Source organism: Mobula hypostoma, chromosome 2, assembly GCF_963921235.1.
Source record: "Mobula hypostoma chromosome 2, sMobHyp1.1, whole genome shotgun sequence".
Taxonomy (NCBI): Eukaryota; Metazoa; Chordata; class Chondrichthyes; order Myliobatiformes; family Myliobatidae; genus Mobula; species Mobula hypostoma.
In genome coordinates, this window is record NC_086098.1 from 69,032,463 (window position 1) to 69,045,316 (window position 12,854).

Sequence of the window (12,854 nt, forward strand, 5' to 3'; positions counted from 1 at the left end):
TTCTATATTCATTACAGAGTAGAAAATTCCGAAGATTTTCGATACTCTGAGAGAAGATATTCTTTCTCTTTTCAGAAATAAATGATTAACCCCTTATCCTAAATTTCTGCTTTCTGCATCTACTTTGTCAAGTTGTCCCTGAGAAACTAAAAAATCACAATAAGATCAAAGCATATTGCTCTAAACTTGACTGATTCACATTATTCTGAAGGCAGTTGCCAGTGCTTGGAATCTATCTAGTGAACCTTCTTTGCAACTATGTTCTTAACTACGGTATTCCTTTGTATGTGATGTAATTTACCTTAGAGTCTGTTTGGTCCTATGGTCACTGAAGATGAAACTCCGTTTATACCAAATTTTAAATCCAGCATTTTATTGGATTGAAATTTAACTTTCACTGGTGGAGTGTCTCCATTAAATTAACCTTGTAGATCCCTGTATTTTCTTTTGATTCTGTCAATGAAATCATTCCTTCCTACCAGTAATACATCCTGAGGCTTCCTTTTCAAGTTTCATTCATCCAGTGTCCTTTGTGCTTTACAGTCTTTTCCCTCCTGGTGATATTTTTCTTACCCAAGATATCCTGTATACCTTCCTCCTTGTTATCTTTGTTTGCCTTAAACAAACTTGTCAAGTTTAGTTTTTGCTCTCTCCCATAATGTTTTTAGTTTCTGTTTACTCAATGGTTACTTTATTTCCAGCCACCCCTTGAAAGTGATCAGAAGTGCATTCTGTCCATAAGGAACCCTGCAGAAATGAAAGCAGTGCCTCACAATTTATGTAATTCGTTGAACCTCCGCATATGAAGTTGCTATATTAAAAGCATGAAAGTGACATTTTGATTGGAATTTTGTCAAAAAGGATTGTGAAAAATTAGCATTAGACAGGAGAATGAGGTGAAAGGGAAAATAAGATCGAATGATGGAGCAGACTCATTAGGTTGGATTGCCTAATTTGGCTCCTACGTCTTTTGGTCTAAATGAGAACCTTTTTAAAATGTAAAATACAGTGAATTACTGCCTTATTTGATTTTAAATTGTAGAGATGTATTTGCTGACCAGTCATATTAAGTAAATGTGCTTCTGTGAAATGAACAAAAATAATGTGTAGTCCAAAGGCAAATATAATAAACTAATAAAAATTGAAGTGGTTTCAAAGGACTTTGATTGTGTTTAACATTATTATTTGTACTCAAACAGGTTCTGGTATACAAATCCTGGGGTGTTCACTCCTGCTCAGCTGACACAGATTAAGCAGACTTCCCTTAGCCGAGTGCTGTGTGACAATGGAGACAACATCACTAAAATCCAGGCTGATGTGTTCAGAGTGTCAGAATATCCTCATGGTTATCAGAATTGTGCTGATATACCAAAAATTGACTTGAGGATGTGGCAGGACTGTTGTGAAGGTTTGTATTTATATAATGAGCATGCATTGAATGATGAGTGAAATCTTAAACGTTTTGAAGTAATTTTGCTTGGTATTATTTATTTCTAAGGGATATAACATAATTCCTGGATACCAAGATTGTTCTTCAGCAAAACATGAAACAAGTATTAACATTTCTTTTGTAAAAGTTTGAGCTGTTGTGCTATTAGGTTGAAATTATGAGAATTTAAAAGCACTTGTAGATAGATAATATATTTATGTAATTCACTTCTGCCATCCTGTGTAAAGGAATGGCTTTTACTTGATGCCAAAAAGAACAAGGTGTTTTTTTTAAATGTTGCTTTATTAATCTATTCCAGAATAGCATAACACAGTGCCTGGTAACATAACCAAAAGGGTAGTTTAAATTCAGAGAAATAGATCAAAACTTGGAGGGTTTTTGGGAGGGTACATGAGAAATTAAAGGCAAGCTGGCATCAAAATATAGCATTTGACCTATGAACATAAAAAGCATTCATAGCAGAAGTGCCATTTGAGCTCTTAATCTTGTTTTGCAAATTAACAAGATCATCTTTTCCAGTGCACCTTATTGCACAAACCATATATTTTTGATTTCCGCTAGTATGAAATGGTGTCAAGGAATCAGTGGGATAAACAAATGGAATTTAGTCTGGTATGTGAGCAATGGCATTTCAGGTAACTTAGTGTTTATATAACGTGATAAGGATCTGACATGGGCACTGCTAAAGATACTATTCCTTTAAGAAGGAAAGGGTGTTTGTTCATTGTATAAAAAGCAATGCTTGGGAAATGGATGAGAGTGTGGAGGTGGCAGAAGGGGAGTTGGTAGTCTGACCTGGACATCTACGTTATTTTTAATAGTCTAGGATAGTAATCCAAGGTGATGTGAATTTTCAGGCTAATCCAGTTTTTCATTTGCTTTTCCAAATGACAAATAAAACTGCTATTCATCATCAGCAACTTGCATTTAAATTTTACTTTTAAGGCAGAAAGTTATTCTGAAGCACTTTATAAGGGCAAGTAGAAAAATAAACAGCCATTGAACTGATGAAACAGCAATAATTTTAATGTAGGAAAACCTTCTAAGCAAGCTCCACATTATCAGAGAAAATTTGGCACCAAGCCATTCAGAGTGATGTCAGAAGATAGTTGAAATCTAGGTTGTAAAGCTGAACTGAAGATGGAGAGAAAGTATCTGAGTTAGGACTTTGATAATCAAAGGCATGTCTGGTAATGGTGTGGAATTAGAAGTGGTGATACGCACGAGACCAGAATTGGAAGATTGCACGATTGTAGAGTTGAAAGAAGCTATGGAAGTGAGAAGGCAAGGTAAAGAGAACATAAGAAATAGGAGCAGGAGTAAGCTATCTGGCCCATCAAACCTGCTATGCCATTCAATAAGATCATGGCTGATCTGGCCATGCACTCATCTCCATCTACATGCCTTTTCCCCATAACCCTTAATTTGCCTACTATGCAAAAATTTATCCAACCTTGTCTTAAATACATTTACTGAAGAAACATCCACTATTTCATTGGACAGAAAATACCACAGATTCGCAACTCTTTGGGAAATGCAGTTTCTCCTCCATCCTAAATTTATTCCTCCAGAACTTGAGGCTATGTCCCTTAGTTCTAGTCTCACCTACTAGCAGAAACAACTTAACTGCCTCTATCTTGCCTATCCCTTTCATAATTTTATATGTTTCTGTAAGATCTCCTCTCATCCTTCTGAATTCCAGTGAGTACAGTCCCAGGGGACTCAATCTCTCCTTATAATCTAACTCCTTCATCTCTGGAAACAACTTGGTGAATCACCTCCGCACCGCCTCTAAAGCAAATTCTTACATGCCTCAGATATTTCTCTGTTTACTGCCTGTGCCACTGAAATTATTATTTGGTAGCCTATAGATAACTCCCACCAGTGATTTTTTTTTCTCTCTCTTTACTATTCCTTATCTCTACCCAGCTGGATTGAACATTCTGCTACTTAGATCTTATATTGTCTCTCACTATCGCCCTGATCTCATCCTTAATTAAGAGCGCTTCTCACCTCCTTTATCTTCCTGCCTATCTTCCCATATTACCTGATATCCTTGGATATTTAATTACCAATCCTCTCCACCCTGCAACCACATTTTTGTAAAGGCCACTAAATCACACCACTTTCTACTGATCTGTGCCTCAAATTCACTGACCTTGTTACAAATACGACGGGCATTCAGATAAAGTGCGCTTACACTCATTGTGCCTTTAAAATCTAGTAATCTTTGTCTCTTACACACTGAACTTTTCTGCACTCCACCCTTACTTCTCTCTTTTTAACTTTTGCTTTTATTTTATCTTTGCCACAGTTTTTTACTTTATGCATACTTCTCCAATTTGTTGAACCCACCCTGCTGCTATTTAGTTTAAAGCCCTATCCCGAAGCTTACTTATATGATTCGCCAGGATCCAGGTCCATCACCATTCAGATGGAGTCCATCCCAATGGAACAGCTCCCTCCTTCTGCAAATCTGGTGCCAGTTTCCAATGAATTCAACCCCCCTTCTCCTACACCAATCCTTGAGCCATTCATTTAACTCTCTAATCTTCTTGTGCCTGTGCTAATTTGCATGTGGCTCAGGTAGCAATCCAGAGATTACCATCTTTTTTGGTTCTGCTTTTTAATTTAGTCCCTATCTGCTGATATTCCCTCAACAAAACCTCTTTTCTCATGCTACCTATGTCATTGATTACCCATGTGGACCACAACAACTGGATCTTGACAGCAAGGATGACGATTTTAAAGTGGATGAATTGTTAGATGCTGCACTGGTGGCTGCTATAGGTCAGCAATGGCAAGAGTAATGGGCTTGGCTTGAGTTCAAGTACCAACTAAGTTTTGAGATTTGAGGTGATTTTCAGGTGGGTCATGAAGGAGATACAGAAAAAAAATGGAGCTAGAAATCCAGAGCAGGAAGCAAGACAGCTGAAGCTATAACTGCTATTTGGGGTTAGTGGGAATTATCTGAGATTGTAGGAATTTAAATTAACAAAGCAAAAATTGTTATGCATAAAAAAAAGCATATGGGATTCTAGAAATTCTGGAGTCCCTCACCGGGCCAGTTAGCAGACTTAGTATTTCCGATTGATGCCTTTTCATGGGTTGTCACATGTTTTTGTTTTCATTATTAATATCAGAATGAAAGGATACAATTTTTTAATATCATTTTCTGCTTTACCTTTCCTGTTCCATTTCATGCTCTAAGTACAGCAAATCGTTCATCTGCATTCAACATTATTGTATATATCCTTTCTATTTCCGGACAACTAGAAAATTTTCCAGCTCAAAACTGGTTTTAACATTTATCAAATATAAACAGATTTTTGGGATCAGTTTAGTCAAAACTTGTAGACTGTTACTGCAGCTACTTTTAATGCTATAATCAAGATAACAAATATTCACTTTGGATCGCTACCAAAAGTGTGGCATCTTCCAACCCAATTAACATGTTAAACAGATAACTCAGAAATGAATGCTCAAGGTTTTGCCCTTTTTCTAGCTTGCTTTTTCATGTCTCACTTTAATTTTGTAATATCCCATATATTGAAATATGTGGAAAGTAAGCTTGTTGAAATTCTTATTTCATACATCTTCAAAATGATCCTATTTTTTCCTTGTGTGGTAACTATCACTTCCGTTCATTTGATTCAAGATTTTCTACACATGAACTCCGAGGTGATATTTTCCAGTAGTGTAGTTGTGTAAGTGTTCATGCTTTGTCAACCTTTTGTAACCTAGTCAGTTTCTGACAGCAAAGTGAAGACAAGATAATTTTGCATTATTTCATGTGAAGTTGAGAGCGTATTGGAATGATTTGCATTCAGGCTGCCTAGGTTGGACATTGTCTAGACTTATGTACTGAGAGACTGAAGCTGGTACTTCTGTTTGTATTCACTGGATCAGACGGAGCCAATATTCTTGCCTGAAATTGCAGCTGTGTTCAATTTAAAGTACAGCCAAAAGTGATTTTTTTTTTCCTTTGTAATCTATGGTAAATTCAATTTCAATTGGCACAAAATGGTCAGATCTTCAAGTTAAAGCTTTTTTTGAGGTACTTGAGTTTTTGTTTGCGGAGCAGTTGTCTTTGAATTGAGATCCATTACCCCTCTTAATAGGAATCTGGGCCAAAAGTTGTAATGGGGGTGGGTGGGGAGGGGTGATGACAGGTAGCTTCAGTATAGTTATTTGTATTTTTGAGGAAACAGTTGTCATTGGAAGGACTGATAATCAAAGGGGCAGCAGTATGTTTCGTAAACCTGAAATTTCTGTGAACAAAAATAAATTAAGCAATTTTCAGTGGCATGCCTGATTTCATAGGAGATCATGTGTTTGAATGAAACAAGGGGTGAGATCATTTAACTGACAGTGGATTACTGATGGAACCTGGTAGACCAATCATCTGACCAACTTTTTTTTCTTGGTGGTGTCTTCACCAACTAATCTATACACAATAAATCTGAGGACTCTATGTCAGATATTTGCACAAACTGCCTGGGTACAGTTTTAGATATAGACATTAGAAGGAACAAATAATGTTTTAAAACCCAACTAGGCTACCATTTTGGATGGATATCAGTGTGGCTTCAGCTGTTTTTGGCAGTTTTAAGTAAATTAATTTGAACCGGATTACTATTTTTAACAAAGGTATGAGATGTGTATATGTTGCTTTGAAATCTTCTGTTTTTCAAATTTCAGTGTTATCAAACTGGGAGCTTTGTACTACTGCTTACAAGCTTTGAACATGAAGCAAAGTTCTTTCCTCTTAAAAAAACAAAGCAATTATTCTTGTCCCCTAAAAAGGACTTTTGAGAGAGTTAAAATGTCTTTAATGTGACGAGGGTAAAAGATGACCCATTCATACAGGGGGCTGAATGGCCATCACCTACTTTTACATTCTTTGTTCTAAGGTGCAGCCTATTGGAAAATCAGTAGCTTTTGAAAGCTGGAAAATGCTAGTGGTTAATTTGTGTGCTGTGAAGTTGTGCCATTTAAGGGGAAAATTGTGGTCCAAAATCCAGATCTGTCCTGTTTTGTGAATAGCATTTAAACTCATTTGCAGTTCAGTAAGAACAGACCAGGCCTTTCTTGAACTAGTTTGGTTCCTTGCCTCACACAAACTAGCACTCAATGTGCTCAAGTAACAGCTGAGTTGATGTGAACACTTCTGTACATGTTAGGATTTAAAACCACTACCTCCCAATGTGGAAGCAAGATGGCTGGCATTGAGACAAGGCTGAAATTTTTATTATTGTAGTGTTAAGCCTGCAGAGCTAAAGCACACTTTTAAAAAAATGTTAACACTTTACTTTGCTTGTTCCATGGAATGGTAGTTGGTGTGATGCCAATCATTTCTCCTGCTTATGAAGGTCAATGCAGGTTGTTTTAATGTTGATGGAGATCAATAGAAATGCTTTGATTATGATGGTGCTTTTGCCATTGGATGACAGCATCACTGATGGGTAAGGAATTAAATTTCATTTCATATGAATTAGATAGGTTGAGAGTTTGTTCTTGTTTGAGGCATTTAGCTTTGTTTATCATTGCAGTTAAAAGATCCTTGCCTGCTTTTGGTTGTAATTTTTAATTAAGTTCCAAAAAGCTCTGCCACCCAGGCGTTTAATTGACAGCCCCACTGACCAAGGGGTCCGGACCATTTGCTGATCAAGCTCATTTTGGAAAGGAACAATTATATCCTTTAGTATTTGACCCATTTACTCATCCAAGTATGACAGGCTTCTGTATAAATTATAAATAGGTACTGTGGCAGTTTGATTGCATGTTGTCCCAATGTGTTCTACGCCAATAAATCTCATCATGACTCTTCACCTTTAGTTATTGAATCACACGCCATTTAAGTGATACTCCCATCCATTTCCCCAAAGTTCTGGGATTGTTAATTATGAGCTCTCAACACCATAAAGCAGTTACTTACAGGAATTTGTGCATGGATATTCTATTTGCCTGGATTTGTCCAGTGAGGGAATTGTTTGGTATGCTCTTTACTAACAACAGATGCGGTTGTTGGTGGGTGCACAGAAGGCTTCGCAAAAGAGAGAGAAAGTTTGAGGAGCAGACAATTGTCCCTGAGGAATCAGCAGCAGCAGAAAACTTCAACTCCCTGGGTCTTCTGTGATATAAAGAAACAAGAACTCTGGCATGGAGCTTCACTATCCAGGCCTAATCCTCATTTGGCCACTTGCCTTATAAGCAGTGGAAGGAAGTTCCAGTCCTGACCCGGCAACCAACAAACTTCCATTAAGCAACATAGTTCCAGCATGACTAGACTCTTATTTATTGGGGATTCCATGAGCTTTTCTTGGATTTGAGACTTGGGATACTTTTAATTCCTTATTGTGGTCTATTTTTCGGTTGGAGCAACATAAAACCTCTATTTTCTTTTTATTTTGCACAGAGCATTTTTTATTTTGTGTTTATGTCATTCTGTGACATGCACTTGAAGTTTGTTGACCGTTGTCTAGTTATGATCTGGCACCTCTGGGGTAAGGCTGGCAGACGTTTCTAATGGTTGCTGTGGAAACTTCATTCTTTTTCTCAAAATGGTTCTTTAGAATAGGGTTGTTTATTGAGACTGGTTTTTCAGATTTGCCATCTTTATTCTGATTGCTGAAAGCAGAAATACAGTGTATATCTGTGTTAGTGCTGAAAGGGCAATGTGTATGAACTGCTTCAGTATATTCATTGCACTGACATTGACAGACTCGTAGACAAGGCTTTATAGTAACAAGTGTAAATTAGAACTTGATATGAATCATCAAGCTGTTCATTTGCCTTGCTTAAAATAAAAGTTTTGGAACGTTGCAAACAGTAGTTATTTGTAAATAGGAGTATTGAAGTGAAAGTTTGTAGAGAATACAGGCTTTCAAGCATATCCCCATGACACAATTAGAGCTTGCTTTAATTATAATTAAGTGCCTTCATGTTGTGGTCTCTTGTCGGAGATAGCAGCAATGTCCAAAATTCCAAATTAAATCCTTAAGAATAATCGTTGCATTTCTAGTGTCATAGAAAAGTATAGCACAGAAAGTCCATCTAGTCCATTTAAGCTTCCTAGTCCCATCAAGCTACACCCAGACCATGGCCATCCATACCTCTCCTATCCATATACCTATCCAAACTTTACTTAAACATTGAAATTGAGCTGGCATGCACCATGAGACCATAAGATAGGAGCAAAATGAGGCCATTTGGCCCATCAAGCCTGCTCCACCATTTCATCATGGCTGATCCAATTTTCCTCTCAGCCCCAATCTCCTGCCTGCTCCCCTTATCCCTTCATGACCTGACCAATCAGGAATCTATCAACGTCTGCCTTACATGAGACTTGGCCTCCACAGCTGCCTGTAGCAAAGGCTTCCAAAGATTCACAACCTTCTGGCTAAAGAAATTCCTTCTCATCTCCTTCCTAAAAGCCCCTCTATTCTGAGGCTGTGTTCTCTGGTCTTGGACTCTCCCACCATAGGAAACATCCTCTCCTCATCATCTCTGTCAAGGCCTTTCACTATTCGATAGGCTTCATTGAGCTTATCTCTCACTCTTCTGAGTTCTATTGAATACAGGCCCAGAGCTATAAGACACTCTACATATGACAAGCCATTCAATCCTGGAATACTTTTCGTCAACCTCCTTTGAACTTTCTCCAGTTTCAGCACATCCTTTCTAAGATAAGGGGTGCAAACCTGCTCACAATACTCCAAGTGAGACTTCACCAGTGCTTTATAAAGTTTCAGCAATACATCCTTGCTTTTATATTCTAGTCTTCTTGAAATGAATGCTAACATAGCATTTGCCTTCCTCACCACAGACTCAACCTGCAAATTAACCTTTTGGAAATCCTGCACAAGGACTCCCAAATCCCTTTGCATCTTGGTTTCTCATATTTTCTCTCCATTTAGAAAATAGTCAACCCCATCATTTCTTCTACCAATGCGCACGCCTGTACACTTCCTGACACTGTACTTCATCTGCCATTTCTTTGCCCATTCTCCTAATCTGTCTAAGTCCTTCTGTAGCCTCTCTACTTCCTTAAAACTGCTTGCCCCTCCACCCATCTTCATATTGTCTGCAAGCTTTGCAACAAAACAAAACCATCATGTGTTATGTACTCATTTGGCAAACCTGTGTGAGCTACAGTACATCTTCTCATGCTGCTGATCGCTGATTAGCTATTGCTCAAAATTGCTCTGGATAGTTTTATCTTAACCATTGTTGTGGTCATTTTCATAGTATTTATGCGTGTGTGTGTCTGTTTTTTCCCTGTTGCTTGATGATGCAAGAAACACTATTGTTTATGGTGCAGAGGCATACTTTTCATGAATAACATCTCATTTTAGTATTCTGTGAAAGGGTGACATCTCTTTCCTTCTCTCAACTTGAACAGTGAACAGCTCTGTGACACAGCAATGTGAATGCATACCTTTTACCAAGTGGTGGTGTGAGATGGTAATGTATAATGGATCTAGGTATTTAAACATGCTTAAATTTGAAGTCCAGACACAATAACGCATTCCCCCATTGAGTTCTGGGTCACTGGGGACGCTCAGGATATTGTGAGGGACTCAGCAATAGGAATGCTATTGGATGTCAAGGGTAGGTAGTTAGATGGGGGGGGTGAATCTGAAATAAAAAAACAAAACTTGTAGGAAAAATATCAGCAAACCTGAGAACATCTATGGAAACAGAAATAGTTAATGCTTTAGGTTTGGGGCACTCATCAGAACTGAGAAAGGTCTCTGTTCGTCTGGTAGAGGAGGGTGATGGATGAATAATAGTGCAGTCAAAATAAGATGAGCTTCTTTATTTGCATGGTGTGTGGCTAATGTTATATAGTTTGTAATCTTGTACTGTCAGACTGTACACCAAAAGCATGAATGGTGTGCACAAATGACCAGTATGCAAGGAAAGGAAGAAAGAATGAGTTATTTAAAACTGGATGTTTCAAGTCCTAGACATTGCAGTATACTCAAGTAGAAGATGAAGTATTGTTCTGTTAATCTGTCTTGAACTTTGTTGCTGCAGTATTGAATGCCATAGAAAGAGAGGAAGTAGGATGGTGAATTAAAATAGCTGGCAACCAGAAGCCTTGGGTCGTCCTGTGGACTAAATGTGGGTAGTCAATATAGCAGTCACCCAAGCTCTTTGGTTTCTCCGTTCTAAAGGAACCTATGTTGTGCAGTACACCAGGTGCAGTACACTAGATTGGGGAAGCATAAGTGAATCTTTACGTTGTTTTGGTCCCTGGAGAGTGAGAAGAATGGAAAGTTGATCAGATTCCCTCTGTTTGAAGACTGTTGGTACCTGGCAACTTTGTGGTGCAAAGTTTACTTGCAAATTATCAGCCCGTGCCTCAGTGTTTAGATCTTGCTGCATTTGTTGAGGATTTGCAATTGAAAATTACAAGATGAGCTGCTATACTTCACCTCACTTGTTCCAAAAGTACCTCAAAGTGTCGTCGCCAGTTAACTGAACTCTGACAAGTCATTCCTTAATCACACTTTATTGACTTGTGAACAAGAAGCGCGTAGCACCTTTCGCTACATTGCTCTGAGGTTTGAATAAAACAATTCCATTCTTACATAGAAATTGACCGTTTGTTGATTCAATAGAAATTTCCACCATGTCTGAATCCCATCATTTGCATATTTAAGTAGTAATCGTAAAAAAACAATTAAATCTATATGTTAAAGGCTAATAATACTTGAGAATTAGTAAAATAATCCAATAGTGTGTGTTGCTCTTGAATCCCTCGTTTGTATCTCTCTTTTGTCTTGGTGTGCTGGGTGACCTTGAGTCCTAGTCTTCAACAGCAAAACTGTACAAGAAGTCAGGTTTTCAAGGGCTGTGTTCAGCGTGGGTGAATGCACTATGTCTGCAGATTCTCTGTCAGCTTATCATTTTAACTGTTGCTTTAGTGAACTTCTACACAGAGAAAAGCTAATACAAAGGTTCTGTTCCGTTACCACCCCATTTTAACCCTTGCTTTGCTGGAATTTCCACTTCAACAGCTTATGGAAACTTTTTGAATTTGGTTAACACCAACAACTATTACTACAATCATTTCAATAGCACAAATCCTTTTAAGATTTACTGAAATTCACAGATATGCTTATAGTAAGCAACACTTCTTAGGAAGGACCCAATGGAGTTCAGAAACACGGAAAATATTGAAAAAGATCCATAGATATTTGTCAGCAAGAATAAGATGAAAACTGGACTATTGTTTTCCCAGTGTATATAACGAATAAACTTTTCTCAGGCTTCCAGTCGGCTACAGGTTCAATGACAGATTCCGCCATCCAAACATCAGTTATAATCAATATTTGTACCCAACTGGAAGCCGAGAAGAGTTTATTTGTATTGAAAATATTGTTTAGTGCTGTAATTTCATTATTTCAGGCAAGAGTAATGCTGTCAGAAGTAATGAAATCACTGTTTCCTCATAAATTCTGCGCCATGATGGGAACTTTGTAGCTAAGAAAAACTGGGGAAATACGACAGTTATTAACGAGCCCTCAACAAGTGAGAACGTTCAGAGACTGGCTGCACTCTTCTGTCCACGCTTAGTGCCATTGAAAACTCAATGTTTATCATTTTAAGCTACAATTTAACCTTGAGGTTTATCTATACTAAGATTTTATTTCTAATCTCAAACCCAATGATTTAAATGCACTGGTGGCTTCAAAGGAAAATGCATCAACTATTAAAGAAAATATTATTTCAACACAAGAGATTCTGCAGATGATGGAAATCTAAAGCAACATACTGTACACAAAATGCTGGAGGAACTCAGCAGGTCAGGTAGCATCGATAGAAGTGAATAAGCAGTGGATATTTCAGGCTAATACCTTTTGTCAGGATTGGAAAGGAAGCCGTGAGGAAGCCAGAATAAGTTGTGGGGGGTGGGGAGGGGAAGGATTACAAGATAGAAAGTGATAGGTGCAGGCAGGTGGGTTGGAGAGAAGGGAAGCTGGGTGGTGATAGATTGAAAACATAAAGGGCTGGAGAAGAGGAATCTGATAGGAGAGGAGAAATGACCATGGGAGGAAGGGAAGGAGGGGCACTAGGAGGATGTGATAGGTACATAAGGTGAAAAGAAGTAAGAGGAGCCAAAGTGAGGAATGGAGCATGTTCATTGAACATGTTACATAAATATTAACACTTAAACATGTTTTTTCTGAGCCTGATATGTGTCAGCATTTCTTCCACCCCACTCCTTCCTTCCCCCTCCCTGTTTCCTATTTTCACTCCCTCTGTCTACTTGTAACATATGAGTACTTGACAGAAACTGACCCCAGCATGTTCATTAAGGAGGCCCTGAAGAGCCACTGATTTACCTAAAATAGTTACTTATTTCCATTCAGTTTCTAATAAATTTAAAATA

General features: G+C 38.1%; 1 protein-coding gene across 2 annotated transcripts in view; it reads left to right on the forward strand.

Annotated features, from left to right (window-relative positions):
• LOC134340914 (peroxidasin homolog) overlaps window positions 1–12,854 on the forward strand; it is a 294,279-nt gene that overhangs the window by 258,058 nt on the left and 23,367 nt on the right. For both annotated transcript variants that reach the window (XM_063038509.1, XM_063038513.1), the window contains one exon: window positions 1,200–1,408. In XM_063038509.1, the coding sequence (XP_062894579.1) occupies window positions 1,200–1,408 (209 nt within the window). The remainder of the gene's footprint in view (window positions 1–1,199; window positions 1,409–12,854) is intronic.